The sequence below is a fragment of the Nicotiana attenuata genome, unplaced genomic scaffold, assembly GCF_001879085.1.
Source record: "Nicotiana attenuata strain UT unplaced genomic scaffold, NIATTr2, whole genome shotgun sequence".
In the NCBI taxonomy this organism is placed as follows: domain Eukaryota; kingdom Viridiplantae; phylum Streptophyta; class Magnoliopsida; order Solanales; family Solanaceae; genus Nicotiana; species Nicotiana attenuata.
In genome coordinates, this window is record NW_017673707.1 from 38,789 (window position 1) to 53,566 (window position 14,778).

Below are 14,778 nucleotides of genomic sequence, written 5' to 3' on the forward strand. Positions count from 1 at the left end.
TCATCAAAACAATCTTACTTAGGCCAACACAAATCTTAGCCAATTCAAGCGTTATATCGCTAGCAAGAGCATAAATCTACAAAACAAGCTACAATTACAAAGTTTTTCATCAATCTTGAAAGAATTTATTTTTAAGGTAGTTTTAAATATCTGACTTAGAGTTTAAATCTTTATACGTTTAGTTATGGATTTATTAATAATGTATTTGCTTTCTTCAATATTTAACTAGTGAAATATGCATATCTTTTGAGATTTTAAATTTGAATAATATTTTTTATCTTTTATATGTACCATTAAAAAAAATTAATTTTTGAATAATTTTTATATATAACAGCTATTTGTTATAAAAAAAAATATCGAAACGAACGAAATTATTTGAGAGAGGAAACTATTAAAAAATTTGTTATTTAAGCACTCCCTCATTAAATATAGTTACCATGCGGCACAATTCCATACGAGTGGTGGTAAAGAATGTAGAAATTTTCTACTATTTGTCACCAAAAAGTTTAAAAGAATCCAATTCCACATCTGACGAGACTTAATTAATTTGAAAATTCAAATTGTCAAATTTTAATAGGGCCTCTCCCTAAAATAGCTGATATTTCCGACAATCCTTGAGGCATCCGCTAAAAGAAGAACAGAACATCCATAGCTTTCGCATTTTATTGTCATTTCTAAAGGGCAGAGTCTTTTCTAGATCTGCCCCTCTCTCTCGCTCTCTCCTGATTCGTGTTCATCACTGTAAGATCTCTCTTCTCCAATTCATTGATTTTCATCACACACACACCGTTCGGTTGCCAACGATTGATATGATAAAAGTTTGTTTATTTGTGTATCTTTTTTGTTGATCGAGAAGTTTATGGAATTTAAGATCTGGATTTAGGCCTTTTGGATCTGGGTTTTTAATAAAGTTTTCATCTTTATTTGATATTCATGTGTATTCTTCGTATTTCTATTGATTTGATCTGGTTATGCTTTCTGGATTGGTGTCAATTTTTTGGATGTGGATTTTTGTTCTTTTTTGTCAATGGATCTGGATTTTGGTTAGTTGTGTCAATCTTCAAGGATCAGATTTACATACACGGGTCCTTGATTCAATTGATTATTAAACTTATTGATATGGATCTTTAGATAAATTAAGGAACATTGAAATTTAAGATGATTTTTTTTTAAAAAAAAAAGAGGAACCAGAAGTTGCTTATTTGATCACCATATTGTAATCGGGATTTCTGTTGGCTTGAAATCTTAGCTCTGGTTCTCATTTTCCAATGCTTGTGCATTTATGAAACCTGTCGATACAATAAAATTCATTGGTGTAAGCTTGATGGTGAATGTAAATTGTGCAGTGATCTGAGTTTTTATTTTTTGTCCAACAGGCATTGAGAAAAGATGGGTTTATCATTCGGGAAGCTTTTCAGTCGGCTGTTTGCCAAGAAGGAGATGCGTATTCTGATGGTCGGTCTTGATGCAGCTGGTAAAACCACCATATTGTACAAGCTCAAGCTGGGAGAGATCGTTACCACTATTCCTACCATTGGTAAGTCATGTTATGTGTACTGTATGAATGATCTCTAATTGTTTTACTGCTTGTGGGGCTGATCTTATGCTTTGGTAACTTTTATATTGACATTGTCATTCTGTTTTTGTTTTGAGTAATTGCTGCTGCTATTCGAGTTTTTTCCAACAAACATCCCTAAAACTCTACCCACAGTTTAAAGTACATTCGTGAAATATCCACGTGAACAAAAAAACATTCTTAAAATTTCCCAGAGAGAGTAGGTTTCATCCTTCCTTTATACACCGTAAAAGGATTAGTGGAATACTCACATACACGACATGTGACATCCCAACTTCCATTCCCAAAACATTCATTGCCTGACCATCTTACTATAGAGTTTCCTTGCAATATAACCTACACTGAAGAGTAAATGCTTCCAAACATAGTAGGATACGACATATTAGCAGAGCTTGTTGTACACGCTGGTCTCTACGGGACAATTTCAAATTAGACTAGTCAATAATCAAAACTATATTCCGTGAAGTAAAATTTGTTAATTTAAGAAGAAACTAGCAACTGTATCTCGAAAAGCATATATGTAGCTAATAGTTAAGCAATAATGAGGGAACATAATCAGCAATATACTTGTGAAAACTCCTTCGGACCACAGCTTGACATCAACTCATCAGAATCCAGAAGCAAGTAAAAGACCAATTGTGTTGAACTTTTGGGACTAACCCTTTACAACAAGTCAGAAGAATAACATAGCTTCAAACAAACAACATAACTGATAGCATCCCGGGATGGAGGGATAGAGGTGCTCAATCGGTTACCTGAGTGATTGGCTTTCTTTCTCAATATATACTTAATATGCTGAATCCAAAAAATGTTGTTAATAACTCCCGATCAAAAAAAAAAAATTGTAAATAACTTTCTACCATTACAACTATGTCCTCTGTTTTTAGTAGTATGATTGTCTTGCAAATGTTTGCCATAGTTGAGTTGATTCTAGCCAGCTATTGCTATTAATACTATCTGCAATTACTCATTCTTTATCAGGATTCAATGTGGAGACTGTTGAATACAAGAACATAAGCTTCACTGTCTGGGATGTTGGTGGTCAGGACAAGGTACTTAATGCCATATGATACCAAAGTGCAATGCTATCTGCAATATTTAACATTAGTTTGTTAAACAAGTGAAAAGACATTGCAAGTTCTACTTTGATTTTGGCTGACTTTCATACTGACCTTATTTCAAGTTGCAAGATAAAGGAGCATTTCTGGTATTGGAATTATGTTTTCTTTCTCGTACTAGTGTTTCAGGTTCACCAGGCTTCTTTCTTCTTTTTTTGCTATTCTTGCTCGATATTCCCACTCACCAAAAACAATTGACACATGAAACCAAGAAATGATCTTTGTTTTCCCTCCTATATCAAATGCTTGCCTTTGCTGCTTTTATCAAGTACTGGCTTACCTAGAATTGCAGTTGCAAGGACTTCTATTAGATGTATGGTCAAGGGTTATTTTATTTTATCTACTCTTAAGACATGTGATGGAGATCTTTTGATACTGTGACATGACACTTTGTGGAAGTTGACATACTTCGTGTTGCCTATTGTTCCCTTTCAAATTTCTTGTATTTCCAGATCCGACCATTGTGGAGGCATTACTTCCAAAACACACAAGGACTTATCTTTGTGGTCGATAGTAATGATCGTGATCGTGTTGTTGAGGCTAGAGATGAGCTGCACCGGATGTTGAATGAGGTATGGAAATGATGCCTATCTTTCTTTCAGTTAAGACTATATCAAGTCCTGGGGCCCATGCCTGGTGTATACAGAAGACATATCCAGAAATGTTGTTTCAGTTAACATTCTTGGAGTTGGTTCCTTTCACTCGTATCCTGTTCTGAATGACTTTCGCCTATGTAAGCATAGGATGAACTGAGGGATGCTGTGCTGCTTGTGTTTGCTAACAAGCAAGATCTTCCAAATGCTATGAATGCTGCTGAGATTACTGACAAGCTTGGTCTTCACTCTCTCCGCCAACGTCACTGGTATGTGCTATGTGGTGCTTCTTTATTTGCAAGATCTGTAAGTATATGTTTATAACGAACATGGCTGGAGATTCACATGGTTTGCATGTGCTACCAAATGCTGAATCTATGTAATTTTGTTACACAGGTACATTCAGAGCACTTGCGCTACCTCTGGAGAAGGGTTGTATGAGGGGCTTGACTGGCTCTCAAACAACATTGCAAACAAGGTACGGGAGCACTCATTATCACATTTGCTTTTATTTCTCGCTTTTATTAGCTCTAAATATTCTAACATTGTTGTTATTGCAGGGTTGAACGTGGGATCCATGATTTTTGCAGCTATATTTTTGTCAATATAGACTTCAACAATGTCTAGAGCACTTATTTACTTGCTGATCTTTCTTTCGCGAGATAGATCTGCTTATCCTTATTGTTGTCAGTACATTTGCCCTTTTCTTTTAAAGAATGGTACTCTGCAGTAACTTTAGGTTAAATTCATGTAATATTTTGCCCTTTGGCTGACATATGCTCAACGACTTTGCCTTCAACATTTTATTTTAATTGAGATTAAGGTTCTCTCCCCGTAATTGGTTGGTTGAAGTTGGTGATGTTTCTCTGCACTGCTGATGAGCATGTCTTTACTATTTCTTGTGCTACTTATCTATTAGACAAAATTTGAAGTCGGAATTTTAAAGTATTTTGTTGTGTTGAGAAGTTTAGGCCTGGTGATGTATAAGAACCCTGAGGTTTACTTATATTTAAGCTTGCAGAATTGACTCAAGATAATATAACTCTGGCTATAATTCCTTCTCTTTTAGTATCTTTAATTATCATGATATTAAAGCGGGAAAGATCCACTTCTTTTGGGAGAAAAAAAAAATATTATCATGGCATTAAACCCGTAACTTGTGCATTTGAAGGGGTGCGATAGACATCAAACCATCTACATGCGTTACCGGTACCTTCTGTTGGAATTGATTATGTCCTAATATTGTATGATGCACATCAATCTTTAACATCGATATTTTTACGATGCTCTATTGCTCTGTAAGAAAAATATGTGCTTAGATTATAAATATTCTATTTATGGATATATACATTTTGGATTTTCTGATAGTCCATAAATGCAATTCCTTGCTAATTCAAATACATATTTTATGTTCTATTATCATGTTTGAACCTGGGTGCTAATTCAAAAAACATATTCTCTTCTATTATCATGTTTGATCTTGGGTTATATTGTGCTAAAATTTATGCACACTCATCTTTGTAAATACGTTGGACCTCTAAGCCTCATTTTAACCTCATATATCATTTTTTTCCCCCCACCCACTCTCATTTATGCTCTTAAAACCATGTTAATTTTTTTTTGCATTTCACCTTGATAGATATCTTCCGATGACAACACACTCCTGCACCATTCTAATCCAATCATTCCCCCCCCTCCCCCCCCCCGGCCCCCCCCTCTTAATATCACTATTATGGCAAAGAAGTTAGGCATGACCTCAACCTATATATTAAAATCACAAAAGGGAAGATTCGATACAAGAAGGGTTGATAAAACTAAGCTAATTGGCCCCTTAGTTAAAAGTAAAGGAACACAAAACAGAGAAATACATAGCTAGAGCTCCAAATTAAAAGCATGTGAAGGCCAAAAAACTCCTCAGTATGACAAGCCAATATTATGAAGGCTAAGCATTGAATGGCTTTTTGGTAGTCCTAATTTGGAAGTTGACCAGCTGGTCTGTCATTCTTCAAAGCTGAAAGCAGCTCTCACCTTCACAGGTAAAGTGTTAGCTTCCATGAAGAAAGTAGATGATTTCCTATGTAAGCTCCAATTAGCTAGCAAGTCGGCAGTGCAATTGGCTTCCTTATAGCAGTGTGAGAACTTAATGTGGCCTTTCTGCCTCATCTCTCTGATACGTTCAATTAAATGGGCAATCTGTCAAGGTGTTCCAGCCTGATTGTTTATTGCATTGATTATGATTAGAGGATCAGATTCAATTTCAACCTCCTTATATCCATTGTCAATACACCAAATTAAGCCTACTAGAATAGCCCTTGCGTCTGCCATATCATTAATATAGGAGCCAAAGAAAGTTGAATTAGCCATAATGAGGTCTCCATATTGATTTCTTAAGCATCCTCCTCCACCTGCTAACCTTGGGTTTCTTTTGCCACATCCATTAGTATTGAGTTTTAGACTACCATCAGATGGTTTGATCCATTTAATAGGAATAACCTTTAGTAAAGGCTTGCATTTTTTCACAGCATGGACTAAATATTTCCACTCAGTAAAGATAGGCAAGGATGGGAACTGAACATAAATAAGAATGCAAATCATATTTTAGTAGATCTTACTCATGGCCATTTAGGCTACTTCAGATGCAATCATGGAGTCAAGTATCACTTATCAATCTAAGGATATTAGCAATCTAAGAAACATCAACAAACAATTAGAGCAAAAGCAGTTATTATCACGGATAAGTGTCACAACCCAAAAATAGCCGTCGTGACGGCGCCTATCGTGGAACTAGGCCAGCCTCAACTCAATAACCCAACACCAACAACAATAAGTTTGAAAAACATTAATGGAAGCATTTAACAATTAAAGAAAAACTGTTTGAACATAAGAAATTTCCAAAGTGATACAATTCAGCCCAAAACTAGGGTGTCACTGAGTACATGAACGTCTAGATCAATAAATACAGTCTACAACAGTGTCTAAAGCTATAAACTGAAAGTACGACAAAGATAAGGAAGGTGAGTCAAGGCCCGCGAACGCCATGCAGCTACCTCAATAATCTCCAAACTCTAGAACCTCGATTAGCAACTGCCGCTACGACCGGTATCGCTTGGATATGCACATGAGGTGCAGGGGGTAACGTGAGTACACCAACTCAGTAAGTAACAAGTCCAAACATTGAACTGAAAGGTAGTGACGAACTCAACCGATATATATAAGAACAAATATAACCGTGGAAGAAACGTAGGCATGCTTTCAATCTAATAGGTAGTTCAAAACAGTAAAGTAGAACATATACGAACAGTGTAAATAATATATCTCTGCTACCTCTACATGCCAATGCACATGCTGTACGGAATGCGTCATGCTATCAGCCTCATGTGCTCACACTTTCAAATACTCAACCACTCAGTACTGTATATGGCTCATACAACCCATGGAAGATCCATCCCGGATTATATACACATCACTGACAACAATCACACAGTACCGAGGAAGGCCAATCCATCCCTGTGGAGAAGATACATCTCCAGGAATCAATGCTTCGGACAAGATCCATGTCCAGGGAAGATCCATCCCTCAATAATATCAACTGCGCTTACTGGGGGTGTGTTATTGACTCCGGAGGGGCTCCTGCAGCCCAAGCGCTATCATAATCATCAATATATCTGCTGTTGCGTGCAGCCCGACCCCATAATTGTCACTCATAACCAAGCTCTCGGCCTCACTAAGTCATCAACCTCTTCAGTCACACCACGGGCTCACAATGTCATGAAAACAACCCGGAACAATGATACGATGAATCAATAAATAACTAAGATTGAGATATGATATAAAAATGCATGATCATGACTAAATATGGAATATTAAATGAAAACTAGTGAGATGACAGTAAGAAACGACCGCTAAGGGTCCAAACAGTACAGGCACAAGGCCTAAACATGATATCTAGCATGATTTGCAGCTCAACTACTTTATCACATGATGGAAACATGGATATAAACAGGATACAGTCACTAAACGGTGCCATGGAGTCACCCAGGCCACAATTCTCATAGTGCATGCTCGCACGCCCGTCACTTGGCATGTGCGTCACCTCAATACCAATCACATAACACATAATTTGGGGTTTCGAACCCTTAGAATCAAGTTTGGAAGCGTTACTTACCTCAAACCAAGCAAAAATCCTACTCCGCGATACCCTTGTCTCTCAAATCGGTCTCCAAATGTCCCGAATCTAGCCACAAGCAATACAATACGATCAATATAGGCTAAAGGAACCAATTCCACAAGAAAAATACCAAATTATAGCCAAAAATCTAAAATCGGCTCAAACCCGGCCCCCGGTCCCACGTCTCGAAATCCGACAAAAGTCAAAAAACCAGAAAGCCCGTTCATTCACGAGCATAACCATACCAAATTTATCAAAATCTAACCTCACTTGGTCACTCAAATCCCCCAAATCCACTCTCCAATTGTCAAGCCCTAAACCCCCAAATTTCTAGCTCAAATCCCTAATTAGGTGATGAATAAAGCCATGGATTCACGAAACTTTGACCATTATGAGTTAGAATCACTTACACCAGTGTTTTCCCTTGAAATCCTTCAAAAATCGCCTCTCTCCCGAGTTTCTCAAGTCCAAAATTGAAAATGGAAGATAAAACTCGAGCTGGTGCTTTTCTGCCCAGCAATACCGCACCTGCGGTCCATTGGTCGCTTTTGTGACGCCGCACCTGTGGAAATTCCATTGCAGGTGCAGATTGCACTTAAAAAGTCCCAGCCTCCTCTCCTGCGGCTCCAAAACCGCATCTGCGTACGCCGCAGGTGCGGGAATCCATCGCACCTGCGACCTTCCAACGCACCTGCGCCTAGTTGCCCGCATCTGCGACACTTGCAGGTGCGGAAAAATCTTCGCACCTGCGGATCATGCCCAGCTCCTTCTTGGCCGCATCTGCAGCACCTCTTTTGCTTCTGCAGACACGCACCTGCGGTTGCCACTCCGCAGGTGCAATTACACCAGCAACAACATCACTTCAGCTGCATTTCCTCCACTCAAATAAAGCTGTCAACCACCCGAAATAACCCCGAGGCCCTCGGCACCACAACCAAACATACCAACAGGTCCTATAACCCGATACAAACTTAGTCGAACCTTCGAATCACTCAAAACAACATCAAAACACCAATTTACACTCGGATTCAAGCCTGAGGGATTTCAAATCTTCCGAATTCTACAAACGACGCCGAAACCTATCAAACCATGTCCGATGACCTCAAATTTTTCACATAAGTCAGAAATGACACCACGAACCTACTCCAAATTCCAGAAATCCAATCCGACCCCGATATCAAAATTTCCACTGCCGGCCAAAATCGCCAAAATTCGAACTTTTGCCAATTCAAGCCTAATTCTACCACGGACCTCCAAATACATTCCGGACGCGCTCCTAAGTCCAAAATCACCTACAGAGCTAACAGAACCATCAAAATTCAAATCCGAGGTCGTTTACACATATGTCAACATCCGGTCAACTTTTCCAACTTATGCTTTCAAATAAGAGACTATGTGTCTCAATTCACTCTGAAACCACTACGAACCCAAATCAACTAACCCGGTATATCATAATATAGCTGTAGATCACAAAATAAGCAGGAAACAGGGGAAACGGGGCTATAAATCTCGAATGACCGGCCGGGTCGCTACATCATCCCCCTCTTATACAAACGTTCATCCTCGAACGGGACTAGAAACATACCTAGAGCCTCAAATACGTGTGGGTATCTGCTCCGCATCTCCCTCTCGGTCTCCTAAGTAGCCTCCTCCACGGGCTGACCTCTCCACTACATTTTCACTGAAGTTATATGCTTTGACCTCAACTTTCGAACCTGTCGCTCCAAAAAGCCATCGGCTCCACATCATAAGTTCATTCACCATCTAACTGAACCATGCTGAAATCCAAAACATGGGACGGATCATTGATATACTTCCAGAGCATAGAAACATGGAAAACTGGATGCACACTCGACAAGCTGGGTGGCATGGCAAGATTGTAAGCCACCTCCCAAATCCTCTGAAGTACCTCAAAAGGCCCAAGGAATCGAGGGCTCAAGTTGCCCTTCTTTCCGAATCTCATAACACCCTTCATGGGAGAAACTTTCAGCAGAACCTTCTCCACAACCATGTAAGCACATCACAGACCTTCCTGTCAGCATAACTCTTCTGTCTCGACTGCGCCGCGCGAAGCCGCTCCCCAGTCAATTTCACCTTGTCCAATGCATCCTGAACTAGGTCAGTACCCAATAGCCTAGACTCGCCCGGCTCGAACCAACCCACTGGGGATCTACACCGCCTCCCATATAAAGACTCGTACGGAGCCATCTAAATGCTTGACTGATAACTGTTGTTGCAAGCAAACTCCGCGAGCGGCAAAAACTGGTCCCATAAACCACCAAAATCAATGACACAAGCACGTAACATGTCCTCTAATATCTGAATAGTGTGCTCGGACTGTCCGTCCGTCTGAGGATGAAATGTTGTGCTCAACTCAACCTGAGTGCCCAACTCTCATTGCACGACTCTCTAAAACTGCAATGTGAACTGCGTGCCTCTATTCGATATGATGGAAACTGGCACACCATGCAGGCGAACAATCTCCCTGATGTAAATCTCAGCGAACCGATTTGAAGAATAGGTAGTACTCTCAGGAAATGAAGTGCGCGGACTTGGTCAGCCGATCCACAATCACCCAAATAGCATCGAACTTCCTCGAAGTCCGTGGGAGCTCAACTACAAAGTCCATGGTGATCCGCTCCCACTTCCACTCTAGAATCTCTATCTGCTGAAGCAAGCCACCTGGGCTCTGACGCTCATATTTCACCTGCTGACAGTTGAGACAATGAGCTACAAACCCAAATATATCTTTCTTCATTCTCCTCCACCAATAGTGTTGTCTCAAATCCTGGTACATCTTCGCGGCACCGAGATGGATGGAATACTGTGAGCTATGGGCCTCCTCCAGATTAACTCCCGAAGCCCATCTACATTGGGCACACATATCCGGACCTCCATCCTCAATACCCCCATCATCTCCAATAGTCACATCTCTGGCATCATCATGATGAACCTTGTCCTTGAGGACAAGCAAATGAGGATCATCATACTGGCGCTCTCTGATGCGATCAAATAAGGAAGACCGAGAAACCACACAAGCTAGAACTCGACTGGGCTCCTCAACATCCAATCTCACTAGCTGGTTAGCCAAATACTGAACATCAATTGCAACAGGTCTCTCCCCAACAGGAATAAATGCAAGACTGCCCATACTCACTGCCTTTCTACTCAAGGCATCAGCCACCACATTGGACTTTCCCGGGTGATACAAAATAGTAATATCATAGTCCTTTAGCAGCTCCAACTACCTCCGCTACCTCAAATTGAGATCCTTCTGTTTGAATAAGTGCTGGAGGCTACGATGATCAGTAAACACCTCACAAGACACACCATAGAGATAGTGCTTCCAAATCTACAATACATGAACTATGGCATCCAACTCCAAATCATGAACAGGGTAGTTCTTCTCATGGGGCTTCAACTGGCGCGAAGCATAAGCTATCACTCTACCCTCTTGCATCAAAACACATCCAATGCTGATCCGAGAAGCATCACAATATACGGTATACAAACCAGAAGCTGATGGTAGAACTAGAACTGGAGTTGTGGTCAAGGCAGTCTTGAGCTTCTGAAAGCTCGCCTTACACTCATCCGACCACCTGAAAGGAGCACCGTTTTGGGTTAATTTGGTCAAGGGCGATGCAATAGGAGAGAAACCCTGCACGAACCGATAGTAATAACCAGCCAACCCAAGAGAGCTCCGAATCTCTGTGGCTGAGGACGGTCTGGCCAACTCCGAAATGCCTCTATCTTCTTCAGATCGACCTGAATATCCTCACTGGACACCACGTGCCCCAAGAACGCCACTGAACTGAGCTAGAACTCACACTTGGAGAACTTAACATAAAGCTTATCCTCTCTCAACCGCTTCAACACAATCCGCAAATGCTGGGAATGCTCCTCCTGGCTACGAGAGTACACCAGAATATCATCAATGAATAAAATAACAAACGAGTCGAGGTATGGTTGAAATACGTTGTTCATCAGATGCATGAACGATGTTGGGGCATTGGTCATCCCAAAAGACATCACGAGGAACTCATAATGACCATAATGGGTCATGAAAGCTGCCTTAAGAATATCCGAGTCTCGTATCTTTAACTGGTGATAGCCTGACCTCAAATCAATCTTGGAGGACACCCTCGCTTCCTGAAGTTGGTCAAATAGATCATCAACACGCGACAAAGGATACTTGTTCTTGATTGTGACTTTGTTCAACTACCGATAATCAATGCACATTCTCATGGTGCCATCCTTCTTCTTCACAAATAGAACTGGTGCACCCCAAGGTGACATACTAGGCCTAATAAACCCCTTCTCAAGGAGCTCCTGAAGCTGCTCCTTCAACTCAGCCGGTGCCATAAGGTATGGAGGAATAGAAATGGGCTGAGTGCCCGACCCCAAATCAATACTGAAGTCAATATCCCAGTCCGGCGGCATGACCGGCAGGTCTTCAGGAATCACATCTAGAAAATCTCGCACCACCGGGACAGAATCAATAGTAGGGGTCTCTGCACTGACATCCTTCAAAAAAGCCAAATAAGATAAGAAACCCTTTCCAACCATCCGCTGGGCCTTCAAGTACGAAATCACTCTATTGGGGACATAATCTAAAGATCCTCGCCATTCGATCCGAGGAAACCCTGGCATCGCCAACGTTACAGTCTTAACATGGCAGTCTAAGATAGCATGACAGGGAGACAACCAATCTATACCCAATATCACGTCAAAATCAACCATACTAAGAAGCAAAAGGTCAACTCTAGTCTCCAATCCCTCAATAGTCACTACACACGATCGATACATACGGTCTACAATAATGGTATCACTCACCGGAGTAGATACATGAACAAATGAAGCTAAAGACTCATGGGGCATATCCAGATAATGAGCAAAATACGAGGATACATATGAATAGGTGGAACCAGGGTCAAATAGTACAAAAGCATCTCGGTGACATACTAAGACCATACCTGTGATCACTGTGTCTAAAGCAATAACATCTAGTCTGGCAGGGAGTGCATAGAAACTGGCCTGTCCACCACCTAATCGGCCTCCCCCTCTTGGGTTACCCCTGATGACTGAGCTCCACCCCTAGCTAACTGAGTGAGGGGTGAAGTAACTGGTGCTGAAGTCGAGAGCTAACCCCTCTACTACTAAGCTGGACCTCCCACTAGGCGGGGACACTAGCTCCCGATATGACCAAACTCTCCACACTCATAGCAACTCCCAGGTGGTTGCGGTGGGGACTGAAGGGAGCCTCAAGCACCAGAATAACTAGCAGAAGGACCCGACATAGATGAGCCCTGATCCGATAGAGCATGGGACGAGCTCTGAGCTGGAAGGACACTGAGGGATGAGTGGATTTGATGTGAACTGTGAGAACCATGGTAAGATGATGCACCACGGTGAACTGGGTGAGCCGTCTGAGATGCCTAAAAGGATGACCTCTGCCGTGGTGGAACTGACCTCCAGAAGAACACCACCAAAACTACCTGATCCCCGAGGCCTCTTGGCCTCTCTCTAAACCCGCTCCTGGCGGCGAATAGACTCTATCTCCCGGGCGATGTCCACAACCTCCTCAAAAGTAGCACTGGTCACCCCCTCTCTAGTCATAAGCACCCGTAGCTGAAATGTGAGGCCATCAACAAACCTCCTGATCCTCTCCCTTTCTGTAGGAACCAACCAAAGAACATGACGGGCTAACTCAGAAAATATCTCGTACTGTATCATAGTCATATCATCCTAACGCAACTGCTCAAACTGTGTGCGCAGCTCCTCTCTGCGGGACTGCGGCACATACTTCTCCAGGAACAAAATGGAGAACTACTGCCATGTAAGGGGCACTGCACCAACCCGCTTACGCCTCTCATAAAACTCCTACCAAGTGAAGGCAGCTCCAGAGAACTGAAAGGTAGTGAACGAGATGCCACTGGTCTCCAAAATACCTGCTATACGGAGAATCCTCTAACACTTATCCAAGAAACCCTGGGCATCCTCGCCCTCTGCACTGCTGAAAGTCGAAGGCTGAAGTCTACCAAACCTCTCCAATCTACGCTGCTCATCATCAGGCATGACCGGAACCACATAGTCTTGAGCAGGTGCAACCGGCTGGGCTAGTGGTGCCCCCGGTGTTTGGAGTCCCCGCACCACCTGCTCGGGTGTGCGAGCGGCGGGAGTCTGAGCACCTCCCCCGGCCTGAGAAGTAGCTGCTGTGGCCGGAACAGAAACCGCCTGAGCAAGACTGGTGCACACTGTCAAGATCTGAGCCAAGGCCTCCTGAAGGCCTGAGATAATAATGGGCACCGCTGGTGCCTGAGCTAGTCCCGCTGGGGCATCTATTACCGGGACCTGATCCTGAACTGGGGCAGCAGGTGGATCTTCAGGTGCTGCCCTGGTTGCTGTGCGGGCTGCACCCCTCCCCCTACCACGGCCTCTTCCGCGACCTCAGTCTCTTGCGGCCCCAACTAGTGGTACCGGTGGTTGTCCGTCATGAACATTAGCGCGTGTCCTCACCATCTGTGAGAGAATAGAATAACACAAGTTTAGTTACCAGAATCAACAGGTTCGCATGATAAGAATTCAAGAATGTGAAGTTTCCTAAGGGTTCTGCAGCCTCTCGAAGATAAGTATAGACGTTTCTGTACCGATTCGCAAGACTCTACTAAACCCACTAATGACTCGGAGGCCTATGTAACCTAGGCTCTGATACCAACTTGACACAAATTAAAACTCTAACATGTCGTGATGGTGCCTATCGTGGTACTAGGCAAGCCGACACCTTTCAAAAACACTTTGATATTTCATTAAAAGATAAGTCAAAGCTTTTTCATAATAGAAATTCCATAAAAGAGTTAAACTCAAAATGAAAATGCGAAAAAGATAGCCCGACATTAGGGTGTCAATAAGTCATGCGCATGTACAACCAGTCTAGAATCAAAGTTTACAATAGTCATTCAAATGCCAAAAACATAAAGAATGATAACAATGGAAGGAGAGACAAGGGCTGCGGACGCCGATAACTACCTCGTAGATCTCCGATAGTCAACTACGCACGAACTCAATGACCCCCGCGACCGGTCTCTCCTGAATCTGCAGACAAGGTGTAGGGAGTAAAGTGAGTACTTCCAACTCAGTAAGTAACAGAAATAAATAAGGAACTGAGAAGCAGTGACGAGTTATGCAAATACAATTTATTTTAATAACTTTCAAACAAAGAACAGTCATGCTTTCAAATTTTGTAGTTTAAGTTAAATCAGTCCGTGCCCAAGTAAACCGGATACCAAGTCTTCCAGAAATTTGCACAACAAGGACAGATAACAA

General features: G+C 42.0%; 1 protein-coding gene across 1 annotated transcript; it reads left to right on the forward strand.

Annotated features, from left to right (window-relative positions):
• Nucleotides 1-550: 550 nt before the first annotated feature.
• On the forward strand, nucleotides 551-4,138 carry LOC109217079 (ADP-ribosylation factor 1-like). The gene is made up of 7 exons (XM_019381307.1): nucleotides 551-741; nucleotides 1,377-1,537; nucleotides 2,558-2,628; nucleotides 3,147-3,266; nucleotides 3,438-3,556; nucleotides 3,684-3,765; nucleotides 3,848-4,138. Exons 2-7 carry the CDS (start codon nucleotides 1,390-1,392, stop codon nucleotides 3,851-3,853), a joined length of 546 nt encoding a protein of 181 aa, XP_019236852.1. The 5' UTR covers nucleotides 551-741; nucleotides 1,377-1,389; the 3' UTR covers nucleotides 3,854-4,138.
• The last annotated feature ends 10,640 nt before the right edge of the window (nucleotides 4,139-14,778 follow it).

Coding starts and splice junctions, on each gene's coding strand:
- LOC109217079 (XM_019381307.1), top strand. CDS start 1,390: ATGGGTTTATCATTCGGGAAGCTTTTCAGTCGGCTGTTTGCCAAGAAG. Junction 1,538..2,557: donor TACCACTATTCCTACCATTG/GTAAGTCATGTT, acceptor ATTCTTTATCAG/GATTCAATGTGGAGACTGTT. Junction 3,557..3,683: donor TCTCTCCGCCAACGTCACTG/GTATGTGCTATG, acceptor TTTGTTACACAG/GTACATTCAGAGCACTTGCG.